The 16,471-nt window shown below is 34.7% G+C and overlaps 1 protein-coding gene across 2 annotated transcripts; it reads right to left on the reverse strand.

Annotated features, from left to right (window-relative positions):
• Positions 1 to 311: 311 nt before the first annotated feature.
• Positions 312 to 9,815, reverse strand: DhpD (guanine deaminase). Of its 2 annotated transcripts, XM_066397452.1 has the most exons (8): positions 9,611 to 9,814; positions 6,947 to 7,210; positions 6,532 to 6,750; positions 6,363 to 6,470; positions 6,197 to 6,298; positions 4,909 to 5,074; positions 4,702 to 4,848; positions 316 to 2,375 (listed from the first exon to the last, which is right to left on the reverse strand). In XM_066397452.1, exons 1-8 carry the CDS (start codon positions 9,719 to 9,721, stop codon positions 2,143 to 2,145), a joined length of 1,350 nt encoding a protein of 449 aa, XP_066253549.1. In that variant the 5' UTR covers positions 9,722 to 9,814; the 3' UTR covers positions 316 to 2,142. The 2 variants fall into 2 exon arrangements, with proteins under 2 accessions (XP_066253550.1, XP_066253549.1); XM_066397453.1 differs by lacking the exon at positions 6,532 to 6,750 and having other exon boundaries at positions 312 to 2,375; positions 9,611 to 9,815.
• Positions 9,816 to 16,471: the final 6,656 nt, after the last annotated feature.

The raw sequence follows: 16,471 nt of genomic DNA on the forward strand, positions 1-16,471 counted from the left end.
TAACGAATCAGAAAAGTCCATTTTTGGAGCCAATACTTCAATTCGAGGTATTATTTTTTAATAATGAAAAGTATGATTCATTACACGGCCGAAATATATTTTCCAGTGCTTACATGACTTTTTGCGGGGGAAACCGAATAACTGTTACTCGCGCAAAGGAAAATATTATTTTCCAGACGTGTAATTAAATATATTATAGACAAATATACTACGTACATATCACGTTTGCCAGAAAATTACATGCTTTAGGAAATATTTGGAGTTTTTAAAAAATTGTTTTATTTTTAAATACTCAAATGAACTTTTTTTTAATTACGGACCTGAATTTTTCTGTAGCAACTTAAACTTTATTTGTAACACTATTTAAAAACTGACAAAAATATTATTTTAATTATCTAAATGTTCAAAAACTTTACCGTTACCTTGAATGAATGAATTTTCGTCGATTTTTTTAGCTATTGTTACATCTTAATTATATGTATAATACGAGGTTTGTTAAAAAGGGTAACTTTTTATTTTAACCAAAAAATACTTATTTATTTATCAATATCTAGTTTGTCCCCTTCAAAGTAATCCCCCTGAGATATAATAGAATTGTGCCAGTGCTTTTTCCAATCCTTGAAGCACCGCTAATATGCATTTTTTAGTATGGCTTTGACTTGTTTCAACGTTGCTGTCTTTATCTCTTCAATCGTGGTAAACCTCTGTCTTTTCATGGATCTCTTCAGTTTTAGGAAGAGGAAAAAGTCGCTGGGGGTCAAGACCAGTGAATATGGTGGCTGAGGCATGATTACGATATTATTAAAAATTTACGAACAAGCAACGGTGTGTGAGCAGCTGCATTATCATGATGCAAAAGCCATGAATTGTTATCCCACAAATCCGCGTATTTTTTTCGTATTGTTTTACGCAAACGGCGCAAAACTTCAAGGCAATATTTCTTATTGACTGTAAGACCTTTTGGCATAAACTCCTGATGTACCACGCCAATATAATCGACGAAAACGGTAAGCAAAACCTTTACATTTGACCGCCCAGGGCGGGTATAGTTATTAACATCTTTTCGGCCTTCTTTGTAGAGGTTGTACCACTTGTAAACACTCTTTTTGATCAAAGTAGACTCGCCAAATGCTAGAGTCAACATTTTAAATGCGTTGGAGCACTTAATTTTATTTTTCACACAAAATTTAATACAGATTCTTTGATCCAGATTTTTCGATAACAAGAAATCACCAAGCATATTAGAACACGTTTTATCTTTATAATTGTTAAAAACAAATTAAAAATGATAAATGGCCGATAATGCCAACATATTTTAGGGACATGTGTACCAATCTAACAAAAACAATAAATCGAAAATCAAATGTACGTAACACGCAAAATTGAAAAATTAATTTTTTTTAACAAACCTCGTAGATACCGAGTGATTCTTATTGTTCTTTTTAATTTACAATAATTATTATAAATCATATATAATATATAGCGTATAACACTTTAACACTATATCTTGGAAACTAAGCATTTTCGGACCTGGGTTTATATGAACTTTTTTACTTAAAAAAACATCAGCAATTATCCATTAAATATAAAATGTAAAATTGACCGCAATTGGCGCCTTCTACTAGCAATGTGGAAACTGAGAAAGTATCTTATTCATTACCTAAAAAACATAACTTTACAAATTTTCGAATATTTAACCTAAAAATTTTCAAAATAATGACAAAAACATGAATTCAAATTTTAACTTTCAACACCCTGTATATCCGAAACTATAACTTCGGGTAAGGAATATTTTCTCCAATAGTCATCATTTGACATGTAGTATCTCCAGTTTTCAGTTGTCCTATTGTTAATGAATCACCCTGTATAGGTACAAAAAATATTTAACCAATGACTAAGAATTAGGAGCTTTTGACCCTTAAATGTTATATCCTCAGAAATTGACTGTAAAATGTATACTAAAGTAAAATTAGTGTATTGTTATTAGTTGGGTTGATTGCCTACAAAATTAAATTATTCAACCTTAATTAAGTCAAGACTCTATTTCCCGACACTTTCAGTTGAACGGTCGTATTTGCTTTCTATACCCGAATCAGGTCATTAATTAAGCAAATCAGTAATTAAAATTCACTCTCTTATAATTTATATTTTCAAGTATTTATCTCTAGTTTTTACTTCTTTTCCTGCTACAAATACTTTAACAATATTTCTATCGTCTCCACAATAAATAAATTTTTGTAGGTTTTCCAAAGGTGAATATTCCATATACTGAGGGAAGTAATCTGTATACGAGTCCTCTACTGCTAAGTCTACTATGAGAGCATCGAATTCCTTGCCCACAACAAAGTTGCCGATTTTCTTGTCTAGAGAAAGTACTGGAAAGAAAATAAAATATTCATTACATTTTTTCTGAATCAAATAAATTTTGTTAGTAATTGTGGCAGAATACTGCTAAATGTACATAAGTGACATATTCAATGCAGAGCTCATTTTGGATAGAACTCTAAGCACTCTTGGTTTATTTTTATCAAACTGACTTGATTCTTCTCATCATTTGTATCCAAAGAATGTGTAGAATGTGGATCCTTCCATACCCACCTTTACGATTGATACAATATAAAATATAAAAAACATTTTCGTATCTTCATCAATCTACAAGGATAGTCCCAGAAGTACCTGACCTGACTTATAGGTGGCTTTATTGCTAAAAGTGTGCCTACATTACAAAGACCTAACGTCAGAAAGTTTATGTCTAAAGTTTGAGGGTACTACATTGATTTGTGTTTGCCTTTGGAGCCGTTTTTAACGAACGCTTTTAGAAATTTTATGAACTGGAAAAAATTGATCATCGATACCTGATTCAACACTTTCATTTGAATGGTCCTAATCTATTCAATAACAAAGAAAAGTTAGATTCTACTTGGGAATCTGGTCCTCCCTTAATAACTGTAAAATATTGAGTAGCTGAGTTTAAACGCGGCCGAACGAGCCGCCAAGATGAACTTTGCAATGGTCGATCCAATGAGGAGACCACTCCAGAAATTATGGCGAAAGTCAACAAAACTGTACTGGAAGACAGTCGACTAAAATTGCGCGAGTTAGCAGATATGATAGGCATTTCAAAATGGATTGTACATCACACTTTGGACGAACAATTGGATATGAGAAAGCTATCTGCAAGATGGATGCCGCGTTTACACAGAATTGAACAAAAAGGGAGTGTTTGGGGAAATTTCGCAGTAATAAAGCCAAGTTTTTGCGTTGATTCATAACCATGGATGAAAAAGGGATCCACCATTTCACATCTAAAATGAAAAAACGGTCAAAACTATGGGACTTAAGGGGAGAATCGCCTCCAAAGAAGGCGAAAATCATTCTATATGCAAAAAAAGTGATGATGTCAGTTTTTTGGAATGCATGTGGGATCATTTTTATTGACTATCTCCTTAGAGGAAAAACAATAAACGAAGGATATTATACAAATTTATTACAGCGTTTGAGCGAAGAAATGAAGAAAAAGTAACCGTATTTGGTAAAAAAAAGCTTGTTTCATCAAGACAACGAACCAGTCCACTCTTCCATCATCGTCAAAGCCAAAATGAATCAACTTAGTTTCGAATTTTTTCTTCACCCACTCTATTCGCCAGATTTAGCTTCCTCAGATTATTTTCTGTTTCCAAACTTGAAAAAAATGGCTCAGTGAAAAGAGATTTACCAATAATGAAGAGATGGAGTTCGAGGTTGATATCTATTTTGAAACATTCGAAGCTTCTTACTATAAACAGAGTATATGTAAAAGCTGTTGGGAAAACTCCAACATAAAAATGCCGCACTGGGTAAGACTCCACTTGAATTGTTGGGCCATAACAACCGGAGAATAAATTTAAAAAGAAGGGTATGGACCCGTTCCTTGAGCTACCATTACGCGCCGAACTATGGTTGCAGCAATAAGTACGGTACATCTAGTTGATTGCGCTTCTGGCTTATAACATAGAGTTGTAAAAAGAAAAAAAGGGATCAGCAATAAACCGGCATGAAATTTCCAAATTTAACTTTCGCAAGAGCAGCTCAAGAAATGAAAGGTGGCAGCAGGACGGATTGGTCAAAACATTCGAGATGGGGATTTTCTCATCACCTCGAAAGGGATGCTCGGGTGTGTGTATGTGTTGCTTTTGGGACGTTGGAAGATTCAAGGGATGAAAAAAGATAGCTCTGTACAAGAACGAATGTTGTAAGTAAAAATAATGTTTTTTGGTGCAAAAATGTTTCTTTAACGCTTACAACTTTTGAAACTCCATCATCTCATGACGGTAAATCGTCTTGTCCTTCGATTAACCAAGAAATCACGTCAGCGTAAGTGGATTAGTTCATTGGGTGCCTAGTGAGGCAGTCACTACTATTAGGCAGGATCTCAGGAAGTCCCCGGCCTAAACAGTAACCATAGAACATCACTGGGAAAAGTGTATTCATCTCAAAAGAGACTATGTTGATAAAAAAAGTAATATTTTCAATTTTTTTTTCTTTTAAGTGTTAGGTCGGGTATTTCTGGGACTATCTTCGTATGCGCATCAACATGGACATATTTTTTTGTAAAAAAGAGTGTATCTTATCTGGTTCCTTTCACATCAGATTTTCCGTTTCCAGGCAATCTGGGCAAGACACAAACACAACTGTAAATTGTTAACAAAAACTTTAGCCTACCTTCAGCTCCTCCTAAAGTTGCTAAATAAAAAACTTCAGTATAAGTAAGCGGCTTATGGTTATCTTTCATGGATGCTATGTTAACAGTTGTATCCAAAGCCAACTTCATTACCTCACGAATCGAAGGAGAAGGCCCTCCAGAAACATCTAAAATAAAATAATTTTAGAATTAACATGAAATTACACTGAAATCATGTTATTAAGTACCTGAACCCAGCCCCACCTTGATACCGTATTCTAATAATTTAGTTACATCACAAAGGCCAGATTTCAGACATGTGTTGGAACCTGGGCAATGAGCTATAGAAGCTCCTCTTTTGGCTATGAGTTTCAGTTCGTCATTGGAGAGATGAACTCCATGGGCCAATATTGTCTAATATACAGGTAAAACCAGTTCATATGGAAACATGAGAATTGTGCAAGTGGGAGAAGGATCGCATAAGGTTTAGTATGACCTTATGCGACAGACGAACGAAGTGGGCGGAATGGGTCCGGCCAACATCTCCACTTTATTGTTTATATTAGTATCTACGAGTATTTGGCTGCTTTCTCGGTTATGGAAATTTTAAAAACTATCAAAGCAAAAAGCAATAATATAAATAATAAAAAAAAACAAAAAAAACAAAAACATGATAACTCTGTGCGTTAAAATCACAATACCTCACATGCTTTACCTGCACAGGTTAGTTCAGATTAGTTTAGGTTAGTTGACAGGCACAAATCCAAAAACCCAACTAGTGATTCATTGTCCATCGAAAGACTTGGAAATACACGACGTGCACTTTTTGACAGATTTTGATACTGTTTAGTACAAGAAGGTAGTTTGTTTGAGAATCTGCTAAAATAATTCGGATTTTGTGTTTTAAAATTTCTTTGTTTTATTATTTAGAATTTTGCTCGATTAGTTTATTATAGAAAATAGGTTAATTTCTCCTAAGATGGGACAAAAGCAAACAGCGATAAGAAATTAAAGCATGCATAAATGCGCATATTATTTTGATGAAATTAACTGATGCCTTTAACATTTCCCATACGGCAGTCGGTCGGTATTGAATATCGTTTTAAACAGTAAACAAACCTTGAGAGACAAATGCTGCCGGTTCATTTGTCAACTCATCAAAAGATCAAAAATAAATATCCAAATATCAGCGAATTCAGATCATCATATTCATTAATGATGTAACTAATTTATGCTATAATGGGGAAATGTACAATAATTTATAAATAAGAAAAATTCGAGACTAATTAATGCTTCATTATGGAACTTGTTATGAGTAAAAATTCTAAAACGGTGAGAGATCCGCCGAACACTGAACCGACTACGCCCACTTCAAACGCTAACCCTCAATCCACTTCGTTGATCTTTGTCTCAGACATAGTAAACCTTGCACAATTCCTGTTTTCATTTGACGTGGTTTTATTTCTAGATCAATTTAAAATTGTGAGATGCTGTATAAACTGCTAACTAAAAAAGCTATGGATTTTTCATATTTACCTTTGGAGTAAGAATATCGGACTCATCATACGCTTTCGCATAAGACATCCCAAATGTTTCTCTAACAATTCGGACTTCCTCTACATTTTCTGAGATATGAGTCTGCAAGATAAAAGCGTTAGTTGGAAAACTAACAAGGGAACTTAATGCAAAGGCAATTAAATACCTGGATACAAAGATCGTTGTTCTTAGCGATCTTCGCCAGTTCCTTCATGTGTGGAATATTGGTGCTAAGGATAAATCGTGGAGTTATTATGGGCTGAACTAAATCTGTCTAGAAATAATTTATTTGTAATTTATTAACTATTCTTAAGATAAAATGTCTGTATTGGTACCTGGAGAGCATCCACATTTTCGATAAACCTCACGGTATTTTTTAAGGATTCGTCTTCGGTTTCGACATAATCATTTAAGGGAGATTGGGTCATGTTCACTTTACCAACTAAAGCCCTTTGGCCATGTTTAATCACAGAATCAACCAAAACCATATTGGCTTCAAAGAATAAAGAACCGAAGTAGCAGGCTGTGGTGGTTCCATGATCTAAAGATTTTCTCTATAAGGAACCAAAGTGTTATCATTATAGGAATATTTGTATTTCCTAAAGGAAGAAGATATACTAAGAGTATATTGACTACTTCCGCTGGACTTATAAATAACTATTGAAAATATATGTTCTCATAATTGTTTGGTGATTTTTATGTAATATCGTTATTATTATTATTATTATTATTATAGTTATTATTACTTACAATCAATGCATTAAAAACAGTTTTTGCAAATTGCAAATCTCGGAAATTTCTTTCCAGTTTAAAGGTATAAGACTCCAACCAATCAAGAAGAGTTTTATCATAACCAAGGCCAGAATTTGGATATTGAGGAGCGTGGATATGAGTGTCAATGAATCCTGGTATCAGAATCTGGGATTTTTTAAGATGGATTTGTTGTACTTCGAATTCAGATTTGAGTTTATTGATGTGTTGGTTGAGAAAGGATGAGCTTCCTACACTGATAATCTGAAATGTAAAAAATAAATTTATTAGTAATTTTTAGAATATTGTTGGGATGGAAGAAGAAAAAAAATGTGATTATAGGTCCATTAATATTGGCTAATATGAAGCTATTTATGATTGTAAAAAAATTAATTTAACTTTGATTATGGTAAGAGGTAAGTCTTAGTGCAGGTGGCTTCTTCTATCTTATTATACTATATACAGCATCAGTTTTAGGGGGGAGGAGGGGATACACTACAGTATAAGAAGTATGAGACGCTACAAAAAAAGCGATTCACCAGCAAATATTAAAAAAGGTATCCCCTGCAATGATGAAAGAAAGAAGCTTAAATAGCTCTTCTGGTATTTCTGACTCATTATTGCAAACCAACAGCCAACAAGGAAGACAGCCGATGAAGAAAGAAGCCCTGACCTCTTCTGTTCAGCGAGACAGAATAACTCCCTATCGGCGGGGTAACTTCAAGCCAAAGACTCGGGAAACGCCATCGATTCACAATCAGGAACTTGAAAGAGCGATCTGAAGATGTAAAGATGAAAATTCTCCCGGAAAAAGTTAAAAAATTGTCTAGAGCGATAATCCCTTTTGACTTTATTATCTGTAGACAAAAACAAAAAGCGACCCAAAAGCAAGATCGAGAATTGAGGGCATCGGGCTCAAATACTCTACAAACACAGTTTTTTTAGTAACTAAAACCCATATATATTGTTAGTACGGGCTCCTGTACATCTTATTGATAAGATTTTTCATCTCAGGGATCCCCCCCCCCCCCTCCTTAATACAAAATAGAATATACAGGACGGTCCAAAAGGACCTTGTGCTGGTGTTATCCAAGACAATTAAAATAAGAGTGGATAAAAAAATGTTCATATGGGGAAAATAGGAAGGAGAGTAGGAAGGTGTTAAGAAAATAATGCTGAAGAAGTGAGAGAAAATATCAGACAGATACGAGGGATGGACAAAAGTTATAGTGTTAAGTCTGAATAGTACAAGGCAGAATGGACACAGTGAAATTGTGCATTGATACAAATATTTTCAGGACACAGAGTTTTTGGTAAATATTTTTGGAGATTAGGGGTGGAAAGTGGGAGCTACTAGTGGGTCTGTCAGGAAGAATTTGAAGACATCCCTGAGCACACCTTGTTGGTATAGTCTGAATGGGAAGTGTTGGATAATGCTTTCTTTCATAAGGCAAAATTTATGAAAGTATCACTTCCATCAGACACATAAATTATTTTTCGATATATATGTTTGGTCTAGTCCCTACAGGATTATATATATACACACACGTTTGATGTGTGGGTGTCTGGAGCGATGCTTAATAAATTCATTATTTTTCTACGTCTTGATATAATAAGACACTCTTTTAAAATCTATCGGACCGCGCATATCAGAAAAATAGAAAATCATTAGTAATTAGTGTGTTTTCTTTTCACCCTCATAATCCAATAGGAAGTGCAACGAGAAATACAGTGAGAGCGAGTGGACTGAGATTGGAGCGTAAAACAATAGGGGAAGAAGTAACGGAAAATGAGATGAGGGGGGGGGGTTCAGAGTAATGGTGGAGGATATTAGGGAAAGCAAGGTCGTAAAAGAAAGAAAAAAGAGAAAAAATAAGAACGGGAGAACGTGAGAGTATGTGTGAGTTGTGCCACGAAGTAATACTAACAAAGTATATAGTTCCAGGGTTAGAGAGAAGAAAGGATGTGGTTTTAGTGGACAGGTGGGGTTATCCTAAATTTCACACTAAGCGGCTATTAGTATCGGACCATCTGTACAGGACACCAAACGGCTGGGTGTCTATCGAAGATTTCCACCTCTTTAGCCACAAAAAAATCTCATCATGTAATAGGTAGTTAGGTGATCATGTGATAGGTAGTTATCATATGTACATGGATATAGTCTAATAAATAGTTAATACGTATAATATTATTACTAAAGAACTGCTGGAATTATAGAACCAGAGGAGTTTAATATAGATTGTGGACAATGTAAAACAGTCAGAAAGCAAGAGCGCTAATCTAAATCAAAACCTTGTACTTCCTGATGACAAACGTAATTATCAAATCAGGCATTTATTTATGGTGTTAGGCATATGTAGGGAATGCTGATCATGCTTAGATGAGGTTGGCAACATATGACGTTACTTATGAACGCTTACCGCGTGCGGAATCAATACAATCACTTTGGCGCAATAAGTGAATGCATATTTTTACTAAATTTAAGGTTGTCTACTGAATATTATCGCATGTTACACAACATAGGTACTTAGTAAATCGCATACGCGATAAACAAACAAATTTACTACATTGAATTCGTCAAAAATTTCCAACGTATTTTCTCTCATAAAATTCCCCATAGATAAAATTGTGAGTGATTATCGATTGCTCAAGCAGACTTGTTACCTGTTTTCCTTGAACCGCGACAAAACCATTTTCCAAGGATTCTATCTTTAGTTTCTCGGTGCAATGTAGTAGGTTACCAATAAATATTCGCACTAAATTTTCTGGCGCCATTGTGGGTCCTCTTTAGCTTAACTGTAGCACTTTAGCGCACTCTAGTATTATCTATCTGTCGTAATCTATGGGACTAAAAAACTTAATGTTCTTACTCTGAAATCCCAAACGAAATTGTCAGAATCACTACTTTGCAGTTATTTGCCTTGAGATTATAGCGCCACTTACATTATAGGACGGTTGATTCGCCACATTTAACGCTGACTAGGCATATGCAGTGTAGAAGGGGACCATCTACCACAATAGCTAGTAGGATGTGTAAGAAGGGTAAGGGAATATACTGAAGAGGTGATCTTTGCAACTATTATAATAATAGATATAAAATTCTATGTGATTTTTTTCTTTTATAGTCCCATTTATTTTCAACAAAAAGTACGCTCCTTTAAGATAGCCAAAATGCCCTTTGATGTAAACTGAAAACTTAACTGAATGGGCATATAAGTACGTAAGTTATAACCCTCTAATTCCAATCAGTTATGCAAAATACCCTTACCCCCACCCTCTAGACCAAAAAATCCTTAAACCACCATCTTCTCAATTATAGTTTTTTAGGTGAAAGGTGGTTTTTCGAAAAATCTGAAAAAATCACACATATATATGTATGTAGGAACCCTAGCGCATTCGCCACATTTTTTTCCTTTTTTTCTGCTAATTCTAACCAAAAAACAATTTTTAAAATTTCAAAATTGAATAACTTTTTTTCAGAATGAGCCGCAGGTTTAGTTTTTTCTTTTAATAATGGGCATTTTTATGGAAAATCTAAGTGTATATAAAATGTGTCACTTTTTAGGCTGCATCATATTGAAAAATACAAAAAACTCAATTTTTTGGCATTTTTTTCAATACAGAATTAAGCATTTCGGCATAAAATGCGATAAATAGATACTATTGGATTATAAAAAATACTTCAAATGCCCAAAAAAGCCGAAATGTTGCTACTACTATTATTACTGCTGATAGTACTGCTGTTACTACTCGTACTACTCGTAGTAACAGAATATAGTTATGTTATTCTCATAAACAGTATGGATATATATTTCCCTGGATACCTAAGGGGGAGGGGGATTCCCCCTTTGACATTTTTCGCAAAAAAATTGAAAAGTTCATTTTGCCGTGTTGTAGTTCAGCGGGTTGATTTCTGTCTTATTTGTGGTTTCTACTTGCTCGTCTACATCACTCTGGCTCTGATCCTCCTCGTCTTCATGCATTTTGCCAAAAATTTACTTAGCCGATTTCCACTTTCCGTCGTGATAAAGTAAAAGGCGTGGGTCAGCGGTTCTATTAATTTATTCGAGGGAGAAACAACATGGGTCTTTGTATAAACTATTACTAACCCAGGGTACCACCTAAGTTTTCTGAAAGTCCTTTTATAATTACTCTAAAGATTAACTTAGAAATGCAGTGCGCCAGTTGGACTATAACTATACGTGATTTTAAAATTACAACACTATTAATTTCTCGGTAACACGAGAGTAGAAAAATAAGTCGCAAAAGACCTTTTTTGGTGCAAGTGTCTTTGAAAACATGTCGAGAGTGTTTCATTTGTTCTACCTCACTCCGTCAAATTCTCATCTACTGTATACAGGGTGTTAATAAAATAACTTTCGTAAATTTAACCAGTGATTGAGAATCTAATTTTGAACAGAAAAGTTCCTTACAACAGGGGTCAAAAACCTAATAGTTTTTTCAAAAAAATGTCAAAGTTGGTAACCAAAAAGCTATGATAAGGTTTAAAATTTGAATAAAATGTGGAAAAATGTACTTGACATATGTTGGTTGTTTGATATGTAACAAAAAACTTAAAATTATTCAACAATAACATTGCTAAAAGCAATTGAAAACTTAATTAATAACTTAAGTGGTAAAAAAACGTAATGCACTGAACGTGATCAAGGAAGAGAAGTTTGTTTTTATTATGGTTGTTTTTTATGGCAAAAAATGAGCAAAGACGCCTGGCGCCATAAATGTGTGGAGCCGATTAGTGACTATCGAGAAGGGGCAAGACAAAAACCACTCTTATTTTTCAAATTTGTCATGGACTATATGTTCTTCCATACTTTTAATATTTTAGTGTGATTTCGGTCTCGCTGAATGCATCTTCTGTTGGTACACGCAACAGATCATCCGCAAAGTTAATTTGGGCAAGCTTTGAGTGATTTTATTCCGACTTGTTAACAGTATCTACGTGGCAATGTATTCTATACGCGAGTATCATGACATGCTTTTGATCTATGGAGAGGCGTTACAAAATTCTGAAGAAGCTAGGCGCATTTACGTTGATCGTTATCCAGAAAGAAAACTTCCAGCTCGACAAGCATTTGTGCAAGTTTTCCAAAGACTTCTGGATACAGGTAGCGTTATTTCTACGTATAAAGGACAAGGTCAACAGCGAGAAGTTGGTTCTGAAGCCGAAGAACAAATTTTAAACTTTGTTAAAAAGAGTTCAACAAGGAGTACCCGGAGTAGAGCATGCATGGACTCAAATGGTGAACATTTCGAACATTTAATGTAGCAAAAACAATAATAAAGTTTCGTTTTTGAGTGTGATGCGAGTGATGTAAAATGTGTAACGTAACATGTTATGCTAATTAAAGATAGTAATAATTTCAAGGTAAATGGCTTTTCAAAATAATAAAATAAGAATCACATCATTTTTATATTTAATGAATTTAGTGCATTTTATTAATTATGTACCGTGAAACCTACCAGACCCAAAAAAAACGTGTAAAAAAGCGAACCCACTTCATGGGGCTACTTAGGTAAGTGCGAAAATGAAATAAATACGACACAACGTTGCCAATTCTCACAAATTGATTTTCTGGGGAAATGATTGTATTTACGACCCTTCTTCTAAGGAAATTTTTTATTCAAAATGATGTTCTTAATCACTGGTTAAATTTACGAAAGTTATTTCACTAACACCCTGTATACATATATCAGACAAAGAAGTTATTATTCTAAATTAATATACACTCTAGTTATATTGTAACATTGCCTTTAAATTTCTATGAGAAAATAATACAGGTAATGTATTATAAGAGGAAAAACCATAGGCGTAACGTGGAGTACTTTACAGAAAACTTTTGAATTAAAGAAAACTTAGGCTCGTTGCTTCAAGTGTTTATAGTTTCTTTATTAACAACTTAAAACTAAACTTTAAAAAAAAGGAAATTACTTAAATCTAAAAGAAAACCGACTTGAGCTGTCCCCTTCTTTGTTCTGAGCTTACCACTATCACGTTTCAAACTAAACTAAAAAATGTTTTAATCGTTATCTATTGTTAAAACAGTCATAACACCAATTAATACAATTAGCACTGAAGTTTTTGTTAGGATGTGGTTCGGGTCGTAGAACCCGAAATGTTTTCTAATCCATCTGGAAGGCCAAATATGTGGTATCTGACTTAAGAACCAAAACGTTTCGTAGTTAAAGGACGAATTATTGTTAATCCCGCTCTTTACACTTGTAACATACTCTTAGGCTAAGCCTATGTACTCCACTATTTTAGTAATATGCCCGGGATGGTCATATGTTGAGAACCCATTATCTTCCAGTAAGAATTGCCCCGCATAAAGAAACTTTTACTCCTTTTTCCTTGTCAGGACAAAAGTATAAATACATCCACGTTTAACCAAAATCTGTAAAGTTGCGACACCCCCGTAAATTATCATTGTTACCATTCTCTTTAAACATTACGGTTTAAAAAATTATAAAGTTTAGCAGCTGTTGATTGCCCTGTTAATTACCTTAAACCGGGCTACGCCTATACCCCGTACTGACCCCCAAATTTAGAACTTAAGATACCTCGAAGCTTGCAAAAAAACTAATACACTGCTGCACAAAACTATAAAGCAACTTGGAAAAATTGCGTAGGCTCTGGAAAAGACGTCCGTTTTGGCTGAAATTTTTGTTACACATATATTTTAGGCCTCTAAATGATATTCTAAAGTGATATTAAATTGTGGGTAAATTTGATGTGAAAAACTTAATAATACCATGTTATAGCATTTTTGACCCTGCGCAAAACTATAAGGCCACTTGATTTTTTTGTGTAAATTCCGGGAAATTTGATTCATTCATATTAATTGTTGTCTGTTTTAGTAAAGATTATGTTTATACTGTTTTGATGAGTTATGCCGTGTGGAAATAAGCTCAGTGAATTAGAGAAAGGGCGCATCATTTCGTTTAAAGCACTTAACTGGTCAAATCGTCGCATCTCTCGTGAGATTGACCGTTCTAAGACAGTAATCGATAACTTTTTACGCAATCCTGATGGTTACGACACCAATAGAGCTGGCGGACGCCCATCTGCTCTGACAGCACGTGAGAAAAGATTGGTAATCAAGGCTGCGTCTAACTCGACGGTATCTTCTACGAAGATTGTCCATGATTTAAAGCTTGGATGTTCTGCCATGACGGTCCGCAGGGTGCTTCACAACAGTAGCGTAATTGTTCGTGGTAAACTGGTGTCCTGCCCGACACTTACACCCGCTCACAAAGCCGCTCGACTTGCCTTTGCGGAAGAAAAATTGGCGCAGCAAGTAAATTGGAATAAGGTTCATTCATCTGAAATTAGGTTGACTTGCGATAACGAAAATGGTTTTTAGGTAGTCTGGTCAGACGAAAAAAAATTTAATCTGGACGGACCAGATGGTTTTTGTGGCTATTGGCGCGATTTGCGCAAAGAACCGCGATATTTTTCTAAGCGCAATTTCGGGGGCGGCAATGTCATGGTATGCGGTGCATTCGATGCAAGAGGAACACTTCCTTTGGTATTTATATCGAAGAAAATGAACAGTAAAGATTACCAACAAGTTCTCGACGAACACCTCATCGCATGTTGGCTGCCAGATTTCTTGTTTACGATAACGCAGCTATTCATCGCAGTAAGTCGACGCTGCAGTACTTCACCGATCAACACATTGCGCTTTTGCACAACTGGCCAGCGTGCTCGCCGGACCTTAATCCCATAGAAAACCTTTGGGGATTACTTGTTCGTGAAATCTATCGTGATAACAAACAATACGCTTCTGTTAATGAGTTGAAAACTGCTATTTTGATGGCGTGGGCTAACATCGACACACAAGTTCTTAGCAATTTGGCTCTCTCTATCCCAAAACATTTAGTTGAAGTTATTAAGAATGCTAGTGGTCCAACTAAATATTAATTTATCGTTGTTATTGTTATTTGTTGTTAATTCGTAATTAAACGTTGAAAAACAAAGTGGCTTTATAGTTTTGCGCACGGTCAAAAACGCTATAACATGGTATTATTAAGTTTTTCACATCAAATTTACCCACAATGTAATATCACTTTAGGATATCATTTAGAGGCCTAAAATATATGTGTAACAAAAATTTCAGCCAAAACGGACGTCTTTTCCAGAACCTATGCAATTTTTCCAAGTGGCTTTATAGTTTTGTGCAGTAGTGTATATAACTCGACGCTCACGGAATTTTGTTCTCTTCCTCATAACTTTTGCACTTTCAAATTCGGCTCTCTCTATTAAATTGTCGCTTTAATGACAAGATCATTTTAGTTTTGTTAACAATTAAGGTGCGCGTGTCATAACTAGTGGAATAAATATTTGCCGAAAGTGTTCCTAAGTTTTGTTTCGTAATGTTCCAGTAACTGAACAAAATTCTGACCTTTAGGATTACTTTAAAGTTGCATTTTTAGAACCATTACTTTCACGCACAAAGGAAATCATCAATGTTAAGAAGAATGATACAAAAGAAAAAAAATATTGATAACGAATGAACATTTTTCCATCCAACTGTCTTGTGTGCCTAGCACCGCGAGGCCGTCTTTAACTCACCAACGCCTCGTGTTTCATTTACTACTACTATTTTTTTTCTTTTTTTTCGCTATTAATTGTTTTTTATGTTTTACATATTGTAGCTTTCGACTAGACATAAACAAAAATATTTTCTGACACTAATAGGAGACGTCGAAAAGGTATCTAAATGTCGTCCGGACTGGACGCAGGCATAAATATTTATTAGATTTATGTATCCCGCCAATCTAGATCCAAAAAGGAATAAATAATGATATTAGGTTTCATTTAAGAGCAAACGTCTAGACGCATTAAGAATATTGATGACTAGATAAAATAAACAAAATGTGAAATAGGACGTACAGGGTGGCCACCGAGAGGTGACCCTGTACCTTATCTCAAAAACTGTAAGAGTTACAAAAAAACTTTAAATATAAAAGTTTCATAGTTTTGTTAATAGTTTTAAAGTACTTTATGTTTATGTATACAGCATGTCTCATTTTCGCGGAATGGAAACCAACTTTCTTATTTTGAATTAGACAGTATACGTTTTATTTTTTATTTGATTCTACATAAAAATCTAAGCCTTTTTTGTATTTAGTCATATATACTTACCTCTCATAGTTTTTGAAATAATGAAGCTTTCATTTTTTTTTTCAAAAAATCAACTAGCTGTTGGAGTCTTAAGGGAAAAGCCTTCTGACACCAGGTATTCTTTTGTACGTGGGTACCGCCACGTCAAATCAGGACGATGGTCGAGACAAAACACTACCGTAACGTCAACAAGTCTATATTTAAAAATCTGTGATAACTATTACTGAACTAGGTGCGTTAGAATCTCAAGTATCAATTTGGAGGAAGGTCGGATCTTTGTTTATTCGTAGAGTTCCACTCTCAATCTCACAAAAAAAGGACGCAAGGAAAACGAGCAGAATTTGGTTTCGGCCCATTTTGTTCTAGTTGACCAATCAGAA

Source organism: Euwallacea similis, chromosome 15, assembly GCF_039881205.1.
Source record: "Euwallacea similis isolate ESF13 chromosome 15, ESF131.1, whole genome shotgun sequence".
Lineage (NCBI taxonomy): Eukaryota > Metazoa > Arthropoda > Insecta > Coleoptera > Curculionidae > Euwallacea > Euwallacea similis.